General features: G+C 38.4%; 1 protein-coding gene across 1 annotated transcript; it reads right to left on the reverse strand.

Moving 5' to 3' along the window:
- Positions 1-597: 597 nt before the first annotated feature.
- On the reverse strand, positions 598-21163 carry LOC103472661 (TGF-beta receptor type-2-like). The gene is made up of 5 exons (XM_008422422.2): positions 20901-21163; positions 12841-12982; positions 10713-10906; positions 2561-3312; positions 598-795 (listed from the first exon to the last, which is right to left on the reverse strand). Exons 1-5 carry the CDS (start codon positions 20974-20976, stop codon positions 613-615), a joined length of 1347 nt encoding a protein of 448 aa, XP_008420644.1. The 5' UTR covers positions 20977-21163; the 3' UTR covers positions 598-612.
- Positions 21164-22406: the final 1243 nt, after the last annotated feature.

Genomic DNA, 22406 nt, shown 5'->3' on the forward strand with positions numbered 1-22406 from the left:
ATGAGCAATAMATAATTCACATAAAGCTTAAACTATCAGCTCAGTTGAAGATTCTCAACTAATGAGAGCAGATACTTGGGTAAAATCAGGAGATATTTTAATCATTTCAAGTGGGATTGCTGGTTTGGATCAAATAAAACAAAAACAAAAACGAATGAAGCAACCAACAAACATGGTTAAAATGGTTTTAGGTTAAAATGTTTATTTTTTCCACATTTAAAAAAAATTAAACCTCAACTTACTTGATTTTTTTCACTAATAATTTTCAGTGCATATCAAATATCTCTTTAGGAGACAAGTACTCGGTACCAAAGAGGCGCAGGAACCTGGGTGGTTTTACACTGCAAGTTTAAAAAGCTTCATGAGTTATTACCAAGCATCTGCTCTTTTTTCAAGCCCCATTTCATACAGTGTTGATGGTTTACTTTGCTCCTTTACACAAATCCTAAACACCTGGAGTATCCCTAACTGCATGAAAGGACCAAAACACCAAAACACAAGGTCAAAAACACCTGAAAACCCAAAAATCTTGCCTTCAGCTGCAAAACAAAGTACCTTTAAGAAGAAATAATCAAACTTTAATGCCTGAATTTACTTGCAGTGCAATATCTCCTAAGGGTGTCTGAGAGTTCCTGTATTTCCTGCCATCTTACCTCCGATCGCGCTGCATCTGGAGATGATCTCCCACAGCACCAGAGCCATGGAGTAAACGTCTGCCTGTTTGAAAGACTCGATGTTTTCCAGATTGATTCTGGACTCCAGCACCTCGGGAGCCATGTACCTGGCCGTGCCCACCTGAGAAAAAATAAATAAATAAATAAATAAATAAATAAATAAATAAATAAATAAATAAATAAAAATGAGACAAGCACACAGACTTACACGACTTTCTAAAAAAAAAAAAACACCCTCTACACGACCGTCTCATGGAGGGAGCAAACTTTCATCCGCAGTTGCAGTAGTTGGGTGACACGCGGTCACGCCGTGCCCGTGCATTTGTCACAACAAAGTTTATTTGAATCAAAACATGATGGATGTGAAGAGTAATTAGAAAGTAAATGTGTCCCTGAGCTCATCAATGCGACGCTTCTCTTTAATAACCTTATTATCAGCTCGGAAAAGAGAATCCTTCACATGCATTAAAACGCATTAGCCGTGCTGTGCTGCCTATGATGAGGCCTATTCAAGATGAGTCATTTTAAAAACAGAGTGAGCTGTTGCATCAGAAAATTGAGTCCATTACGCTCAAATCCTTGTGGTAGGAAAAAAACAGCCTGAGGCCGCTCATTAAGATACGGAACGTTGATTTTCTTTCCCTAAACTACCTTGGCGCCAAACAAAACATTTATTTCCATTGAACTTTTAGGACATTTTATTACATTACCAAGAAAAACTTAGTGTTTTATTGGAATAATACATGCTTTTTTATATTCTTTACAAATATAGATCTGAAATGCGTAATGTGTTTTGGTTTCCAGACACATTTAGTAAATAATTAATACTGCAATTACATCTGCAAGCTTTATGGGTAATTCCCTATTAGTTCTGCAGACCTGTAGACTCGTTTTATTGTGCATTGGTCTTAGCAAAATAATTCAAACTCAGTCTAATATCTAGTTTTACCAACTTTTGATCTTATTAAAAATGCTTTTTAATTAAAAATACCTTTTAATAAGGTCTTATTTGGACACACACTTCCAATTCTATTGTCTATTTTGCAAAGTTCATCTATCCATCAGTTCTAAAGAAAAAGCCCCCCACAGCATGATACTGCTTTCACTATGTTTCACTGTGACAATGGCTTAATCAGAGTTGAGTTTAATTTTCTACAACACACTGTATTTTCCTGTATATGAAAAAGTTTAACTTTAACTATGTTTTCATCAGACCAGAACATTTTCTTCCTCATGTTAACTGAGGAAGAAATGGATTGTTTCTACTACCTTTGTCTTTCTTCCAGTCAGTTCTTCCATAAACACAAAATGTGTGGAGTTTATAACTAATAATTGCCATGATGACAGATTATCTTGCCCATTTTCTGAAAGTCTGCAGCTCTTTCCTCCGCTGGTATGACCCCGCCATCTTTATTTCTAACTAACCAGCTCCACTTAGCAGTGACCATCAGAGCCCTTTTCTGGATGATGACCAAACTTCAACAATGGAATAAGGTCTAAGCGAACGTTACTATTTAATCAATTTGAACATATTTTAGTCTAATAAGCCATTAATTGATAATTAATTGTAAGTTTATTAATTGTTTGCATCCTGAAACCTAGACTTAATTTAAATGTTTCCACTTTTTGTCTACTGTGTTCCTTGCTCTTATGACTAGATTTTATTTAGGGCAATCAGAGTAAAGGGAGCTGGAAAACAAATTAATTCACAAGTATAAGATTTTGATTCCCTCAAATTCTGAAAGCCATACGGAATTTTCCTTCAGCGTCACAATTATGCACTGCTTTTTCTTCACATAATCAATCACATTAAATAGCAAAACTAAGCACAGCGAGAGATCTTGGAGCTGAAATTAAACGATGAATCAAGGAGCAGGAGGTCTTACCTGTCCGCTGTTGGCCAGCTCGTCCACAGACAGAGAGTTGTCCAGTCGAAGTGCGAGGCCAAAGTCACACAGGCAGCAGGTCATGTCCTTTTTCACGAGTATATTTGAGCTTTTAATGTCCCTGTGAGCGATGGGAACCTTGCAGCGGCCGCAGGAAGTGCGGTCACTGTGCAGGTGTGCCACCACACGGGCCAGCGAGCTCCCCAGCAGCCACAAGTCTGGCCAGGAGATGATGTGATTGGTTAGGTACTCTTGGAGGTTCCCCAGTGGGTGGTAAGCCGTGATCAGCCAGTACTGCCTCTGCCCCTTCCTCTCCTCGGCCGTCAGGAAGTGAAGCACGTTCTCATGCCTCAGGTCCGCGTCTGAGAAAATGTCCTTCTCGTTCTTCCAGGAGGCGTACTCCTCGAACTGGAAGATCTTGACTGCCACCGTTTCAAAGCCGTGCTCCTCCCGGACCGACGAGCCTTGCTTGAGCTTGGCTTTGTAGACCTCGGCAAAGCGGCCCTTGCCGACCAGAACGTCCAGCTCGATGGGCAGGAGCTCGGTGTTGTGGTTCAGGTTGTTGGCGTGCGTGGAGCTGCTGTCTGAACCCTCGTTGTCTATGATGGGGTGCTTGTCGGTGTTGTCCAGTGGCTTGCGCGGGTTTTGCTGTTGACTGTAGACCCGGTAACAGTAGAACGAAGTGATGACAAAAATTGCTATGACCAGAAGAGGCACCAGGCTGACCAGGATGACGGGCCCAACCTGAGAATCTGTGACGGAGACAGAGAGGATAAGCACATCAATACTCTGGATGAATCCATCTCCAGATAAAACTGACTTTATAACTACACTTTAGTATTGTGTCAACTTTTTGTTTAAAATTTCAAGTTCAAAGGGCGCCAGGTGGATCAGCGGTAGAGTGTGTGCCGGTAGAGTGTGTGCAGCTGTCTCAGGTTCGGTTCCTGGCCCATTTACTGCATATCCTCTGCTTCCCTCGCTAACTTTCTTCCTGTCAAGCTAATAACGAATAAAGGCCACTAGTGCCACAAAAATAAAATCAAATAAATAAATACATAATTTCATTAAAGCATTAATATAAAATAATCAGTAACACTTTATTTGAAGGGGTGTGGATAAGACTGACATAACACCTGTCATAAACATGAAGAAGTCTTCAGGAATGTCTACAACTATTGTCATGAAGTGTCATTGGATAAATAATGACACTTTTAATGCAAAGTTGACACTTTTAATTTACTTCTAATGCAAGTTTTAATGGAACTTTGCATTGAAATTGTCATTATTTACCAAATGACACTTCATGACAACAGTTGTTAACATTTATGAAGAGTCATTCCTGTTCATGACAAGTGTTATGTTTATTACAGCGTCATGTCAGTCTTATGCACACACCAGATAAAGCGTTACCAAACAATCTGTAGATTCCAGAAAGTGATCATAGCCTGTTCACCTTTTTCCACTTTCAGTGTAATATGTGTAAAAACAGAAAAAGTTTGTTAACCACGTCGCAACAGTTCGCACCTTTAGACAAATACTGTTTTAGTCTCTTTTTGATTCAATTTCAAACGTCTATCTTGTTCGGAACGAGCCCAACGTCAGGCTTTTCCTGCTACTTGTGAGAATATTCTGCTGTGCTCTCCATATGTCATGAATAACAAGCAGGACAAAATAGTTTTCTACCAATACTGTCCAACATTAAGGTAACTAAATGGTTTCATACAAGTTTTGACTGTAAACAACTATAAATTCTTGTGCGAACAGCAATTCAGCTAACTAACTTCCCTGAAATTGATCATAAATTGCATTTTTTTTTAGCTATCGTAGTCATTTATTCTATGTTTGTCAGTTCTTTTATGGCTCTCATTTTCAGAAAAATGCAGGTGCTACTGTTCATTCATATTGCTGTTCTGCCCTTGGGTTCATTAACTTTGGAAATGTATTTAATGTAATACTTTTATGCTAATTAATTACAGATAATTACACTGTCCTTTCTTATAACTGATTACAGTAAATTATACTTTTCCTAAACGAGCGTTTTTATCAGTTAATTAAGGTAAAATTGCAGTTTTCCTGAAACAGACCTCTTCTGTTCATTCACAGTTTTTGTGGGTAGTACTGATGTTTAGCTGCAGCTTGGAAAGTTAATCTCCACTTTGTCAAACTAAAGATGTTCAGGGAGTAATCTGATGCACGTCATAACTTCATAACAGAAACATAAACTTAAAGAAATTGTCAGTAGAAAAAGAGTTACTGTTACTGTGTTGTAGAATGCAAATGTGAAATATTGTGATCTTTGTTGTTACGCGTCTTTAAATATAAGGTAAAGATTTCTATTGGTACACAATGGAGAACAGGAGTTAGGGCATTGTCCACATACTCAAACCATAATAATAGTTATTACCGGGAAGTTCTGCTAATCTGGCCACAGACTTTGCCTTTACTGCAGAAAAGTTTTATTTTATAAGCATGTCTGTTTTGATTGTCAATATAATTGAAGAGGAAAAATGAAAGAGGCTAAACTGTTTACACTGGGATTTTGGAGCGTTTGTAGATGTTTATGTTTGTTGCTTTAATCACTCAAACTATGTCCCAATTTGAGACACAGTTCTTTTTGTCTTCCCCTCAGGCTCCTTGATCTTTGCAGATTTCCCCCCCCATACTGGAGTGTGTATGCATAAGAACTCTTTCTGTATGGACTTAATATATCATGCAGCTGATGGTCCTTTGGTTGCAGGAACATTTCATGAATAATCCTCCCAGTGTGTTACTTTAGACCTCTTTAGGTACTCATCAGTAGAGAATACATCCCACTAAGTTTCATCGAGATGGATATTCTCTGAAACGCTTGAAAAGACGGACATTTAACTAGTGCAAGTGAAGGATTTTGTCCTTGGAACTCCATCTGATGGGGATCGTAATGAAAACATGACTTTTTACCAACCCCCGCTTTCCCCTTTTTTTTCCCTTTTGATTAGCACAATTATCATCCGTTTTACACAGGTTACAAATTGCAAATTCGGATCTGCTTGCGGTATGCTCATGTGTCCAGCTAAGAGCACAACAGTACTCTTAGGTCAGCGGAGGAACTGCTCTTTGGTTGTGGAATGTCCATTTAAATTAACGTCTGGACCACAGATCCAAAAACAACTCCAAACCCCGACCCAGCCGACCGCATATTGTGCCTCTTTATAGAATTTGTTGTATTTTTGTACGCTTGGAGAGGGTGTGTCTGGAACCTGCGACTGTTTTGGCAAACAGCGCCATTTGCTGCATTTATAGTTATACATTTTGAAGTTGCAGTCATAAAACGGGATGCATAAGAGTACGTCAGTACAAGTAAGGAGTGGCAACTCTTTCCAGTTTGATTAGGTTCAAACTGACTTTTAATACTTTACATTAAGAGATCTTCATGTTTTGACGTCACTTTTTGCTGCTGCAAACATAAAGTGCAAAAACAACAACAACAACATATCTTAACATATTCCATTTGTTACAATAAATGACAAGAATACATTTTTTTGGAGGACACTGTGAGACAACGGGCCTAGAGTCAGTCTTGAACAAGGTAGTAATATTAATGTAAAACTCATCTCTCTGCCTCCACAGACCAAGCCCTCGAGCGCTCTATAATTTTTTTTCTCCTTTTTTCTAAACAGGAAACCGCATGTCTGAAATCCTCTGCAGGGCCCCAGACAGACAGTTTGTTTTGACTTTCGCAGAGTGAGAAGGTTTTTTTTTACACAACAACCTGTCACTGTGCCTCCTGACGCAGACATTTGAGAAAAACCCTCAAGTTGTTGTCTACGACGTTAGCAGGCCTGCGTGTCAATGTTACATAATGTTGCATAAGATCAAATTGGTGTCATAAAGTTCGTATTTTACCTTAAATTAAAAGTTGTTTACACTTGCTAATTTAAAAAGCCTTCACTATAAAAAGGAATGGTTTATGGGTTTGTAATCTGACCTTTAAAAGTGACATTTGGTGTAGTTAATTCATTCCACAGTTGGTTAATTTTAACTTTGAGACAGAGGCTGATTAAAAACAGCTGAAGTTATGAAATCTCTAAAATGAAAAAGAAGTCAAAATATGCTACAATATTCAATGGCAAATGCTGAAAATAAAATGTTATAAAAGGCACAATGTAGACTTAGTTAAAAGGTGAACAGGGGAGAAGATGGATGTTGTGTTTAGAGGAATAAGAGTTCATCAATCATGATGTACAAAAACCCCAAACAAGCTTAAAACTGGGTGAGTAAGTTTGCAAGAAAGCAGCCATTTGACAGCTGTAATCTTTCCAGGTGTGGCTGTGGTCAAATCTAATGATTGTACAATAGAGAGCACTGTTTTCCTTTTTCATTTTGCAGCTTTTCACGGCATTGTATTGTAAGAATGCTCGGTGTTTGCTGCAGGAGCGCCACGGTGGCTCTTAACGGCTGACATTGCACATCAATCCTTAAAAGTACAAAACACACAATATTCCCAACGTTCAGCCACACAAACAGTTTTGACGTCACAAACGTCCATAACTTTGAAATTCCGAGGACTTTTGAGGCAAAAATTTTACTTTTCGTTGCGATGTCTTTGGCTAACAAGGGGGTAAAAAACCTTTTGTTTTTGTTTCAAAGTAGTTTAATTCAAGAGCATTCATTTGCCAACAAAATTAAAATGGTAATTGTTTGCCACACAACTTGTAATCAGATTTAACTTTTATTTGTGTTTTTAATGACATGCAGTTCCCCCATTAAAACATGYTTGTGAAATTAGCGCTCGCCAACTTCAGATTTTTGGCTGACCTTTCCACGATCATCTTCTCATCATTTTCTAATGAATTAACTTTGAACTTCAAATGTCGCTCTTTCCCGTCTTCTATGCAACTGTTACAGTTTGCCACGCCTACTCTGCTATTCGCAGAACATAATGAGCGTAGACATTCAGTTCAGTCAGCCAATATGCCACGTCTACAAAAAAAAGAAAAAAGAAGAAGCATGTCGGTCCCTTTCTATGGAACAACTGTTTAGACTATCAGCTGTCTAACAGGGATGTGTTGTGGCATGTTTGCTCTGGAGTTTCATGAAAAAAGCCCACCCGCCTGCAGTCTGTCTGCTGAGAGAACTTCCCCCTTGACGTTTAAACTTCTTCAACTGTTTAGGTTTTTTTTTTACAAGGACACAGATAAATTTGTGTTACGGATTACGTTTTATGAGCTCTTGAGCTCATTTGTAGCTATTCGTGTTGCATCAGGAGAATACACTTACACTGGATGCTGAGAATCTTATTTTTAAGAATATTGCATTTGTAATACCGTATTTTCTGGACTCCAAGCCGCTACTTTTTTGCTAAGCTTTGAACCATGCGGCTTATAGTCCGGAAAATACGGTCATTTTTCTTTTCTCCAAATGATGACAACACTGTTCATTTTCTCCTGGCCTTCTGAATGTTCTCATTTGTAATCCAGCACCAATTTTCACAGGACAGTTTTTTTCCCTCTCACTTGTTCAGCCAGTTATCTGAGGTTTATGAATCATTCAGCCATTAAAAGGTTCCAATACTGAACCAGTTTTGTGTCTATACATATCAGAAAGCAGAGCTACAAATCAATAGTCTTCAAGTCAAGTCCTGTCATGTTTTCACAGCAAGTATTTTGTTTTAGTTGCACTCCCATTCCAAATAGTGCTTGTGAGTTGGGATCAGTTGTGTGGAGTCGAACGTTCTGCTGCTTCAACATTGCACAGTTTGGTTTTATTTCTATTTACTTTTTCCATATTTAAGGATCAACTGGCCGTCTTGGGATGAAATTTCAATGATCTATGACTGTGTCAATTTCTGGTATTTTAAATGCCAAGATACGCAAAACATCTTCATAACATAGAGATGGAGTCACGGTAAAATTGCTGTGATAATTTAAGTTGTGTTGATTCTGTTGGATATATGCTCAATATGTGTAACATGTCCGATAAAAATCAACAGCAGTTCGGTTTATCTGATAATCAAACAGTGTGTGCTAAAGTGTCCCATGCATAGATGCTGAAATATTATTTTCTTGTGGCATTCTGTCTTTGTGTGTCCTTGAAACAAGAGGCAGACAAACAACAAAAACAGGCTGCCACAAAAACACAGTTAGTTGCAGTTTCTTCAGTTAAATCTACCAAAAACACCAACTCGACACTTTCCAACACCAACAAACTGATTCCCTAAAAGCTAATAAAACGTGTGATGAAGTGGATGAACTACTGAGGATCGATGCTTCTCTAAGGTTCCTAGAAATAACTTGAAAACTCTTCGTCTACTGTGGAGAGTTTTTAAACTGGACATTTTTGTCCTTCAATTGTCTGCTTTTCTTGTTTCTAAACCATCAAACTATCTGTAAATGTCAGCTAAAAGCACCTAAAAAGAGTTAAATTGAAATTAAATGCATACATAAATATATATAAAATAAATACACACATATCGCACTTGTATTTTTCTTTGAGAACAACAAACATTAGACGATGAGATAAAGATTTTAAGAATTCTGTGTTCTGTGGATGCCTAACAAAATTAACCACTGGTTAAAAAGCAACAATTATTTGTTTATTTTCTCTTCTATCAGGTTGACGTTGAGCTGAGATGGTGGGGGGAATGTTGTTGTTTTTTTTTTGAGGGTTGGAGGAGGGTTGGGTGGGAAGCTGAAACTGTTGGATCGTAACTTCGGAACTTTTATTTCTGTACAATGCCTCTATTATTGCACTGTGTATCGATCACCATGTGTTCAAAATGAGAGGTATTGTGTTTACATGTGTATGTAAGTTCAAATATATGTATGTATTTTTTTCCTTCTTTCGGCTCTAATAAAAATTCTAAAAAAAAAAAAAAAAAAAAAAGCAACAAGCCAGATTCACTGAAACTTACTGGAATCGTTACTTACTAACTCACATTTAATCACCACAGCCTTCATTGCAGCAACACCCATCTCTACTCACTGAAAAGTTACAGAGACTGCTCAGACATTCTCGAGAGTACGCGAACGCATTTCCATGACGTGCTTTGCACTCCACAGATGCTTCTAATTTGTGCTCTCTGCTGTTCCAAGCCAGGTCTCAGAAATCCACCGCTACGCTGTTACTGCAGAGATGCTGCAGTAAAAATACAGGAGATTCCAGCGCCAACCGGAGACAAGAAGGAAAGGCGTGTCCTGAGGCGGTTTGTAATCAGAGAGACACAGCCTCACAGTACGAACATGCTGACATTCTGGCGTGACACTTTACACGACGAGCCGACAGTGACGAATATATCAGTTTACCTGTTGCTGTGATTATTGAGTGATTACAAGATGATTCACTTACAATCAGAAGAAGAGCAAAGTAGATCAAGTCGTACGGGTATTTTACAACTTTTAAAACAAGTAACCCTATAAACCGAACCCTTCTTCAGATTACTGTAATTAATCTGAAGGGTAGACGCCAACTGACTCATTACACTAATTTAAAGTTATAACGTCTGCAGCTCTCAGCTTGTTCCATCTAATTGCTTTGGCTTTTCAGCTAACAATTTTAATGTTTAGTTTTAATCTCGTCATAAGAGCTCAAGCTCCTTCACCCTCTCATGGCGAAGACAACTCGCTGAAGTTCAATCAGAACCGGGACGAGGAGGATTGGGAAGACTTCGGATGTGGCATACTTATTGGTGGTCTAAATATTTTAGCAATTTATGACCAAGCGGGAGTTTTTACATACAATTGACTAAAAGTTTACAAGGAATGTTCCACAAAAGAAAAATATGGATTTTTTGCTTTTTGTGGAGCATTCCTGGTTTATTGAATACAGAAGGCAGAAAACCATCTCTACGACGATGACAAACAATCAATCACACCGGGTGACACGCCAGCCAGCTGAAACCAGAAAACTAAAACTAAAACTTAGACATGTTCATCAAAATTGGAGAATATTAAATTGGAAAATTGTTGCCCCGTCTAGAAGTGTCTTTATTTCAGCTGCCAAACGAAGTAGAATCATAATATATCGTAGGCAAAGTGAAAGCACAAAAATCATTCTTAAAATGTGTCCATGGAGATCTAACTAAAAAAAAAAACACACACAACATCAGGATCTCAAAAATGCAAACAGCAAATTAAAAATACAAAAAAAACAGAAGACAAAATGTCCAACTCACTTAGGTTGAAAATGATGTGATCGTTGCACTCCTCCTCGTTGGAACAGGAGCAGATGAAAAACTTTGAGTCTTTGGCCTTTTTCTCCTTCATAATGCACTTTGTGTTGTTGTAATCGTCCAGGTACAGGCCGTACAGGGGAAGAGCTGGATCGTGACAAACCGTTTCAAACGTAACATTGTCGTCTTTCTTCCGCCTTGGAAAGAGAAAACAGAGACAACAAAGCATATTGATTACCTGTGACCTATGACCTTAAAGAGTCCAAATGCCTTCAACAAACATCTTGACATTGTGCAAAAAAAAAAAAAGCAGCTTGTGTCCCTGCTGGAAAGGGGCTGAGATGTTGTACTAAATTTTATGTCAATTTGCCTTTTTTTTAAAAAGGGAAAATTCATTTTGAAAATAATGAGGAAAAACAGAGATAGCAAGAAAGGAACGGACAGAGTTTTCCTTTTTTGGTCCACTCCTTTTTTACAGGATTGTTCTAATTCTGTCACGCTGGAGGATTTTTGAGCCTAATAATCCCACAGTTTTTAAATTACATGTAAATCCAGATTTTGACTAAGTCACTAAAAAACCCCTCATTTTCTGCTGGAGTCCAAAACATTTCCATGCCATTGGCCCCCAAACATGGCCCCTCTGAGTCAGTGCTTCAAAACATGCAAACATCACGTTTTAGAATGTTTATTCCTCACTTTTTTTATTCACTATTCAAGAATTATTACTTTGGTTCAGCATAAACGCTGCCTCATACCTTCTGATTTTAGTTGGCCATGAATTCTGTGGAGGAAAATTTATTATCATGTAAAAAGTAATGACTTTATTAATCTGGTGTTTTTGACATAATATATGACCTGATAATAAAACTTTTCCACCACAATGCCCTCTTTTAATTATAAGAAAATGTTCAATATTTTATATTAATCACACATTTACTTCACCCACGCAGCTCTTAGGGGTTTTTCTCCTGGACAGTCCTTCAATATTTTTCTTTATGTCAGAAACTCACTTGTTCACTTCCTGGTTGCTGCGCTAGCTTGTGAATGACTGGCAGCCAATCACAAAAGATAAGCATGTCAAATTGCCTTTCAGGAAATTATTTCAACTTATTTTTCACAATAATTATTGAAAAATCCATTAGATTTTATTGAAAAACATACATAGATATTGTTTTTTAAAATGTATAGGATTCAATTCTTTTATTTTTGCTATTTTTTCCTCTTCTTTCCAACTTTTGGAGGGAAGATGAGGCCCTTTTCATGGTTTATTTATGGTAAATTGTGAAAAGGTTTTCCTAGTCTTGATGCAGAAAAACACACTCTTACACCACCACTGTTCTTGTTCTGATTATCTTTTTTTTCTCTCTCTCGAAATGCTGTGTTGGTTTTATGCAGGAGAATGCTGAAAGCTGGGCAGGAAACGATCTTCACCTGCCCTCATAAAATGACGTTTGTCTCGCTCTGCGGTAATGACAGCCTTGGAAACGGCATTAACGTCCTACATGATCCACTCAAAAAGCTAATATTTCACAGATTCAGAAGAAACAAACTTAAGAAGCAATAATTGGTTTTTATATACCCAAAAACGCGTTTATTTTTGCCCTGAAGCCTCTAAATTTCTCTTTTATCCAGGGGATTTAGGACAATTTGCTGAAGACGCTGGAATATGAAAGCATGCTGACCATTCAACGACCTCACATCTGACTCTGGGTGTGCAAAGCAGCAGGAAGCAGGTTTGTATTGGTGTTAAAAGCTTAAGGCTACGCTGGTGTTTCTCACTATAATGCCAATGTAGCGGTCATGATATGAGCTGAGGTTAGCAGAAAGCTAATGGTACACGGATAGCGGCGCCTCTTTAAATTGTCCTTCAGAAATCACAAATCCAGAATTACTCAGCAGGAATTTAGATGGGCAATATGTAGATTTGTCCAGCTTGACTTTATTCCAAACTTGCTCTTTAGTAGAGCTCCTACGTTTTCCTTAAAAGTATTTGACTCCTTACAGTATTTCTCCTGTTTTTGCCTTTTGTCAGCTTTACATGCTTCAGATTCAAATATCCGAACATCAGATAAACTGAGCCGAGATGAAAATCAGATCCCAAATGATGAGTTATCATGAAAACAGAGCTTACCAGATGCTGACACACACTTCGTTATCTTCGGGGCAGATGGCGGTAATGTCACATTCCACCTTGCAGACTCCCCTGCCGGGACAGTTGGTGGCCCGCAAATCACAAAACTTGCACAGCTGTTTTATAGCGATCGCGGAGGTATCTGAAATGAGATAAAGGATGGAGAAAGTTGGATTGGTTACCAGATGACACACAAATAAATAAACAGCATTCACGTTTTGCAAGCAAAACAAACAAACAAAAACAAAAGCAATAAAAATAAAAACGGTATTCGTCTTCCAGTGGATTCATTCAAGAGAGCGAGAAGAAAATCCAAAATATTTAATCGTAGGGAGGCGGGCGCATTTTTTCCAAGATCTCTGTTGATCTTGTTCGGACTTGACTTTGCCAGCAGGCACGTTCAGATCAGTCAGACAGACTGGATTGTGTGATGAGCGCCTGCGGGCTTGATAATCACCTAAGACCTGAGACAACTGCCAGACGGGTAAGTACAACAAACAGAGGAAAAGCAAAGCCATCTGCTGGCTGGGAAGCCTTTAATTTGTCATTCCGATGAGTCGGCTCCCCCATTTAAATATGTGTTGTGCCAAGGAACTATTAAAGCAAACAAAAGAATGTAATTGGTGATCGTGAGTGATTGGAGAAAGGAGGAAAAAATATGCATATTTTTCCAAGACAAAAACATTAAAATAGCCAGATTATTTGGTCATCATAAGACCTCTTATCCCTAAAAATCATCCATGATTAATTAATATTCACTGCAACCGCAGGTAAAGATTTTTTTTTAAAGATTAGAATTATTTTCATCTTCTACTAAAATGGAGTAATCTCACCAAACAAATGTAGAAAAGCCCTTAATTTGAGTACTTTTATCCACAGTGGAGAAAAAACTAAATGAGAAAATGTTTTTTTTTTTTTTTAAATCACTGGTGCCACAATTAATGACAACTTATATAAGACTTTAGCATACTTTACTTTTTTAAAGAACTGGTCAGGCTTTAGAAGACTGCTAACTATGACTTCAATTTTAATGTCCAATTTCACTTCAAAACGAACAAGACGAGAGAACATGTCTTGGAACATGTTTTCTAATCTTCAAGAAAATAACTCCTGTATTTTCCACACTCCAAGTCGCACCAGATTATAAGGCGCACTGTTAATGGATGATCTATTTTCGATCTTTTTCCATAAATAAAGCACATCGGACTGCAAGGCGCATTAAGCGAAACAAAACAGTCAGATGAGTCAGTCAGGCAAAGCACAGCACGTATTACTCCGCGACGCTCCTGACTACGGTGGCCGTGATGTGATGTACGGTAACTAAAATATTTTGACAGAGCGCCGTGAGCGTCTTGTACCGCACAGAATCGCTTCGAGATCAGTCAGCACATCCAGAGTCAATCCGTATTAATTCACTAGAGGGCGCTGTTTTACTCCAGAATTACGCGGTCCAGATTGTAAGCGCGCTGACGTTTTTTGATATAAAGGTTCGGAAAATACGGTACTATCGTTGTCTGTAACTTTAGTCAGAGCAAAAACAGAATAATATCCAGCCTCGTGACAAACGATGCTGGATGGAAAGGTCAAAGAATCCCTAAAACTCATCGTCAGCAAACTGCAGCAATTTGTTTAGTATGAGATTATGCTTCTAATTTAACATTTTCAGTTTGCTGTGCCAATAAAGGTCATGAGCAATGTACATTGTGCTTAACTGACTTTCCCTTATTTTATAATGTGATTTGGCGTCTTGCATAAATATTCCTACCCTTTGTCACATTTTGTCTAATTACAGCTGGGAATTTAAATGTATTTTATTGGGCTAATTCGGGACAGACCAACACGAAGAGACGCATATTTGTGAAGTTGCAGGAAAATAAAATACTGCTTTCTAAACTTAGGTTTGAAAGCAACATGCCTTCAGGGGTTATGAGCAAACATGGGGAAGAAGCTGCTCTGGGGAGATGAAACCAACATTTACACTTGTGTCCGCTTCATCCATCACTGTGTGGTTTGCCTCAGCTACAAAACAGGACGGGCCCAAACTTCAAAGAGCAATCACATCTGCAGAGGAGATCACTGCGGCTGATCGTATCATCAGCTTGGACTAGTACAAGTGGAGGGTCAGGAAAAGGGAAGCTAATATTTCTGCAGACCCCACACGTCCTGGACACAAACCACTTAGACTTTTACCCTCACCTTCGTGCTACTACAGAGGATTATTTGCTAAAACCAGCCGCCACAGAAACCGTTTCTTCCCCCAGGCTGTTTCTCTAACGAACACATTAAACAGAAACCTTCCAGCCTGAGCAGTCAGCTGTGCAAAAATAGACATATTTGCACTATTATCACATATAAACATTAGCTGTACATTCACATTGTACATGTGTTTCCAATTAATATTTTCTATGTAGAGTTCATATGTAAGTTTATATATTTATACTTCATGTCTGCACACTGATTGGTGAAACCATAGCCAAATGAATTGTTTGGCCACGCAAATACGACCAACGGAGCCGATTCTGAAGAAGTCAAAATACGATGAGTAGAGAAAAACTAGACCAACACAAACACATATCAGGGAGTTCGACATTGTCATTGTGAAACAAGCTGGTGGCAGTTGGGCGAGTGGTTTTCTGTAGAAAAAATGAGGAAGCTTGTCAGAGCTGATTTGAATATGGATGAGGCTAAATACGGTGCAACACTGGAAGAAAATCTGTTGAAAAGTACTTGAGATTGAGCTACACTATCACCTCTGATATGAGAAGAATGCTAGAAAAAAAAATAGGAGCCAGAGCTCTTTGAGAAGTGATGGTAACGCTTGAAAATTGAGCAATTTTGCAAACAAGATTAAGCAAAAAAAGTTCAGTCTGTAGATCAGCAAAGCTGACGGAAACGAACAGCAAAAGAGTCTATGCAGCTGTACTTGCAGCTGCAGCTACAGCTGCATAGACTCATTGATGTTACTGTACTGACTAAATGAAGTATTGACTCAGGGGGCCACGATATAAATACTGCAACACTTCACTTTATTTGTGAAAAAATAAAATAAAATAAATGAAACAAGGGATTGTTTTCTTTCCAAATTACTCACAACTGTACTTAATTTCATACCATCAAAAATACGACACATCGAAATTTGGGGTTTTAACATTACAAAATGTAAAAAAAAAAAAAAAAAAAGTTTACCAGGTTACAGGTTAAAGGGCAGTTAGTGAGAAAGCAAGCCATGCAGAGAAGTTATATTACTTCCTACTGTCTGTGCTGGGAAGTAAGACACATCGAGAGACAATTTAAAAAGCAAAAGTCTGCTATAGGAAATTCGCACAACCACACTACTTCAGCTGTATCCTGACTCTGTGTACAGGAAACCATCTGCTCACGAACCAATGAATTCGATGCGCAGCCATACTGAGAATAAGTAGGTTTGTTTCCATCTACGTGCAGGTTTTTAAGGGCTCCGTGTGAAGGTTGCAAAGCATACATGGCTGATCACATGACCAGATGTTTTTCAGGTTGGGAAGTGCAAGCGAAAGCATGCGTTTTGGCAGCCGAACGTCTTCACACCGATTTCAGAGTATGCTCCTGAAACGTGGTACAAAAATCTCTCTGTGTCAGCTCAGCCACACTGCAGGGTGGGCTTACGGTAAAAGAGCACAGCTTCTGCAAAAGAAAAAAAAAAAAAAAGAAAAAAGGGAAGAGCAGGAAAGTTTGCACTGAAATGCATCCTGACATCCTGTTTTACAAAAAAAACCTGTCACAGGAAATTGCAGAGAGATATTTCTGAGCTCATCTCTGCTGAACAAACTTCCAAAGTCAAAAAGCATCACTTGAACTCCAGATTAAACTAAATGACTTAGCAATTTAAATTTCTGCCCCGTGGGCTTCGAGAAGTGTTTTTTTTGAAGTGGATCAGCAACAAAAATGAGGGACGGGGGGGATGAAAGCCCATTCCTGAGTAGTAGGAAGGTGGCTGAGCTCAAGTAATTATATCATTAGAGCAGCTCCTCTCAAAGAGCATGTCATTTTAACCCAGGAGGCGGGCTGTGGAAGGGATGAATGGTGGTAATTGTCACCCAGGGCTGCATATAATTGCAGAGTAGTGGGGGGAAAGGGGATTAGTAGCAGCCAGAGCTACTTGGTGCCGCTGGGACTGAGTCTGAGACAGATGAAGGTAAAACTTCCTGGCAGCAGAGCGACTTGGTCAAAGATAAGACAGACAGGACGATAAGGAGGAGCAGAAAGGCTCCACAAACATTTCACTTGGTGTAACACTTAGGTGTAGTTGAGGAACCCAGCATGCGGTTAGGCAGTGTGAACTTTGGTACGCTAGGACGTTAGGTCATTTGGGACATGATGAGTAAAGAGAATTTCACCTTTGTCTTGAAAATTATATAGCAAATGTGAGCTTGGGAGCAGACTCCTAAACCACATGCCGTAGTGGATGACCTATCATGCAGAGGGCTGTGGCCAGCACAACAAGCCGGAGAATGTAACGTATAAAAATCTGTTTTTTTTGTGTGTGTGTTTTTTTTTTAATACATTTGTGAAAACTGTGACTATGTCATGACAGTATAATACTGATAATCTGTGAAAATAAAATGAGTTTATCTGTCTTCTCCTAGTGTTAACTACATAAATCAATCAGAAATGACCAGTCAGAGCTGGAGGGAGGTCCTAGAGCTGTCAATCATACTCGTGTATATGCCGCTCACAGCTGGTTCACCAAACATGGAGCCCGTTCTGACCACTGAGGCTGGTTAGCATGGTCACTGTTGACAGATGAATGTCTTTCTTGTAACGGTATGCTGTTTCTCCTCCATTAGCACATTTAGCAGCATGTACACAAGTGTGATTGACAGCACAAAGACACTCCTCCTGGCTCTGATTGGTTGTTTTTGACTGAGAGATGGCAGTAGCAGCACTGGGAGGAGGTGGAGCAGTTCACAGATTATCTGTCTCATGATATACTGTCACGACATGGTGACAATTTTAACAAATACGTAAAAACGTTTTTATGTACATGTTACATACCCCCACATTTAGATATTTGGATTAGCACATTTAGATCCAGTAAAAGTAAAATATTATACTGTGTGTAACTGATAGCATCTTATTTTGAAGCATTTAGGTTCAGATGTTTGACAAGTATTTCTGCTTGTTAATGTGATAGCAAAAGATTTGTTCAGTGAAATAATCTTTAACCATACTTAAAGCATGATTAGCCAAATTTAAACTATATATGCTGTTTATTTTTCAGTAGGGTCGCTGTTCTCAGAATGTGGTACTTGGGTTTCCTTCAGTGGGGCTCAAAATAACTTCTGGTTATTTCCAAGGTAAACACAATCAAACTGACTGTGATGAAGTGAAGAGCAGCGAACCAGGAACAAACTCTCATGGCTTCTGACGCTGCGCTCTACTGATCTCCGAACGTGGCAATCTGGGAATCACATCAAACTTAACCTTGTCTCAGGGTTAAGTTGGAAAACCGGATAATGGATGCTCTCAGTGATAACTACTGTTTGTAATAAAAGCTAACAACAAATTTCACAAGCCAACAAAGATGTTCTGGTGCGACTGCATGGACGTTTTTGCTGAAGGAGGTTGCATATTTCTGCAACCTTCTTTGAGAAATACAAAGTCTTTTTGTTTTTTATGAAAGTTTGGCTTTTGTGGGACACCTCCTTTTATCCCACAATTGAAAATGATCATTTTAAGGACCTATCTGTTAATTTATCTAACTTAGAAATGTGAAAATTCAGAAAGTTCAAAAATTCAACACATGATTGCAGCTCATCTTTCAATCAAACAAAGAGAGTCTGTTTCCCCTCATGTTACTTTTTTTTTCTTTTCTACAAAACTAGATAAGACTGAAGGAGCATCCAGGTCCGTTTTTCTTCTTGTAGTACATTTTGAACTGAAATAAATACACCCCTTGCTTTTTGAAAATCCAAACAAAAAATACATTGCTAAAAGTTCACATTATTATTATGGATGCTGTGAAGGTAAGCCATTCAAAAGTGCAAAAAATATATATTTTGGTGCAGCTATATTGAGGAACAATAACATTGATATTGAAGGCAACATGCTGGACCTCATACTGGTTATTGTACATTTAAAATGTAAAAAAAAATATTTACAACTTTCAGTGTATAAAGAACCTGTTTCAAGTTGTGCAGCTGAATAATCTCTGGTTTTAACCATTGTTTTCTCTAATTCAGGGAAACAATTGGGGCAGTATACCTCTTAAACTTAACTATTCCAATCCAACTTTATTACGGTATTTAAAAAGTTTTAAAGAGCTCAAAGAGAAACAAAGTGATGCACAAAACTCCGCGGCCCAAACTCTGACATACTAAGGGTTCAGAAACGTAAGGAGTGAAAATGGGTGATTTTATTCTTTCAAAATGATTGTTTAATTAACGTAAAAAGAATAATGTCATTCTACAACTAGTACATTCCCAGCTTCTGACCCAGAAAATGAGTGGAACAGACTCATAACCACAAATGCTGATTAACTGTATTACAATCAGTATGTAAATAAATGATTTACATAAAAAACAAGGTCTAAGGTGGGTGAGAGTTCATTCATTATTGTTACCCAAAATAAGACAAGAAAATTAGTATAAATAAGTTTATAGATACTGCAGCCAGACATATCAAAGTATACCAAAACTTTTTGCCATAACTGTCCCATAGCTTAAAGACATTTTGCAAACATGCGAGAGTGAGCAGAGTGTTTTCCGCCTTTAGGATGCATGTTAACACAGGAAAATACTCCCACACTTGATGCTTCACACTGCCAGTCAGCTGGCTGAAAGAGGGTTACTACACTGTTGCATTGGTTACAATAAAGACAATTCAACTGTTTGCAAATATTTCCCAATACAAATACAATGGACAGACAAGGCATATTAGCCCTATTGATAATATTGTTATGACTAATAATAATATTATTAGCTGGGAAAAAATATGTTACAGCATAATTTCTACTTTAAAAGTTTGCATAAATGTCATGATAGTAGAAATGTATTAGTTTCACAATGTGAGTATTTCATTCTGGACTGTAGTTGCAACTCATCTAAACTTGTCTACTATCCATATCTATAAAACAAACCCTCCCACCTTTTCACAGATAGTTTGTAGATTTTTCCGTGGAACATAACTCCAGAGAATTCACAGAAACTTTCACAACGTGCAGATTTTATTATTAATTATTATTATTATTAGCATAAAATATCTAAAATAGTTGAAAGAAATACAGCTTAGGAAGCTGAAATGCACAGATACAATGCTACTTGACAGACTATTGACTGGTGTTTACACCCCAGAGCATAAGGAAGACTGTAGATATTAGTTCCTGGAGTAGTGCTAAGATGGTTTCTGAGGTATATTATGTGTTTAAATGATTAAAAAAGGCAGTTATTCTGGTTTTCAGAGGGAGTTTAAACTAATAAGCAATTCGCTAGCAGCGGTGGTGACACACCGCGGGTCCTGCAGCACAGGCCCCCCAAACCCACCTCTGTGAACGCCACTGCTAAGGGATTTAAATACTCCAAAAACGGTACCAACCGACCTTTCATTGTCTTGATTTTTATCTATTTAGGTCACACATATCAATTGCCACAATTATTTCTGGTATTTACTTTGATTATTCCGAGGCTGTCAAGACCGCAACTTTCGGAACCACCGATAAAACTGTCAAACCAAACGTGCTCCTCCAAACTAGCTTTGTCTCGTAAAATGCAGTCAGTCACGTCTTCGTAAGACATTAAGCCATTTTTACACATAAAATATGAGAGAACATCTTAAAGGAGCTCAAACATTTGATTAGTTTTTAAAAGTCGATGACAGATTTGAGATCAGACAATAAATGTCCGAATTACGCTACTTTTGCGTTTAGTTTAGTTTCTCCGACTTAATTTACTGTTGTAATAAAAGTTTGCATCAGGCACAGTGGACTGAACGTTTCTTAAAAAAAAATAAAATAAAATAAGGAAGTTCTTTGTTGAAACTTTGAGTCAACTCGCTCCTTGAACAAACTTTTAATAAGTTTAACTCACTCGTCTCCACCGGCAGAAGCACAACACCGAGCAGGACCGCTCCGCAGCAGAAAACGGAAAACCGAAGCAGCTCCATGTAGAACCGGACCTCACGCCCCCTTTCTTTTTCATTAATTGAGCCTGGACAGAGGAGTTAAATATCCGAGTTTCTCTGGGATCCAGCCGCCTGTTGCTCCTCCACAGAAAGCGACTTCACAGCTCGGTGTAGAAGCAGAGTAAACACCAGGCAGGCAGGACTTGCCCTATATGACTCACAGTATGTGCGCCTTTCCTGAGACAGGAAATCTTCTGAGGGGCTGGACGGTCCCCCCCCCCTCTCTCTCTCTCTCTCTCTCTCTCTCTCTCTCCTTCTTCTTGTTCTTCTCAGTCATGCTTCTGTGGCTCACAGAGTTTTGAAGCATGTCATTAAGAAGCTCAGAGCCAGTAGAGCAAAGGCTTGAAATTACACGCTCCATACTTGCTTAATTAGAGACTTCACTTCTGGGCTACACACGTATATACAAACAGATTTACTTAAGAGAATTCATATTTTCATTTAAAGGTGTCATATATAGTGAAATGGTCATTTTAAGACCATGTAACAGGGTCACCCAAAGTTACACCAGGCCCTGGGAAGATGGATATCAGAACCCAATTCCCGATAAAGAGATGCACTTAGTATTTTGATGTAAGGTTCAAACAACATCTTAATATTTTGGATGGCAAGTCAATAAAAAAAATGGATATCAGAATTCAAACGGTGCTTTAAAGAATCTGTAATCAGTGGAAATAAGGCAATTAAAGTTTACCCACACAAAGCAGACTTTCAAATGGAACCGCAGCCCAAATTTCCCTGAATAAAACGGTGAAATTTCCCTTTAGTTTGCCCTAAACTAAAGGGCAACCCTCCCTTCTGTCACCCCACAGACACTGAAAATGTTGAGATGCTGAATTATAGACAGTTAAATACATGTTAAACTTCTTAAAATAAAATAAAGCAGCCCTTTAATACTGTATCGACTCCAGCCAACATCAGCTTTCTGAATGTTTAACTCCCAGCTAAACATTAGAAAAAACTATTCTGGGTGCAATATTACTTTTTTCCGTAGTGGTGCCCTGTGCAGAAAGCTACATTGTTCATATATAAAAAACTACTAATGGATACAAATAAAAATGTGGTGGAAGTATCTGTTTAGTGTTCGTGTAAACCACTGAATAAACTAATATGCAGTCTGTATACAGTACATCAGTTTGGTCATACAACTGAGCATCTTGCAAACTACGTCCCATCGTACTTCAAAATAAGAGCATAAAACATTTTAAGTCAATTCTGCACTTTTTTCTGGATCGGTATCGGCCGATACTAAACCTCAGATATCTGTGTAGGTGTCGGAAGTGAAAAAAGTGGATCGGTGCACCCCGAGACATCTCGAAAATGTGCATCAAAAATTGTGTTTGGTGCACAGTTACAAAGGAATAAACAGACAAGCAAAAGTTTAAATACGTAGTAATGAAAGGGAACGAGAC

The sequence above is a fragment of the Poecilia reticulata genome, linkage group LG11, assembly GCF_000633615.1.
Source record: "Poecilia reticulata strain Guanapo linkage group LG11, Guppy_female_1.0+MT, whole genome shotgun sequence".
NCBI lineage: Eukaryota > Metazoa > Chordata > Actinopteri > Cyprinodontiformes > Poeciliidae > Poecilia > Poecilia reticulata.

What these genes read in the sequence shown, in the direction of transcription:
- LOC103472661 (XM_008422422.2), bottom strand. Translation starts at nt 20,976, where the DNA reads ATGGAGCTGCTTCGGTTTTCCGTTTTCTGCTGCGGAGCGGTCCTGCTC. An exon ending in GCTTCTGCCGGTGGAGACGA is followed by an intron (nt 12,983 to 20,900) that starts GTGAGTTAAACT and finishes ATCTCATTTCAG; the next exon opens with ATACCTCCGCGATCGCTATA. An exon ending in AGCTGGCCAACAGCGGACAG is followed by an intron (nt 796 to 2,560) that starts GTAAGACCTCCT and finishes ATTTTTTCTCAG; the next exon opens with GTGGGCACGGCCAGGTACAT.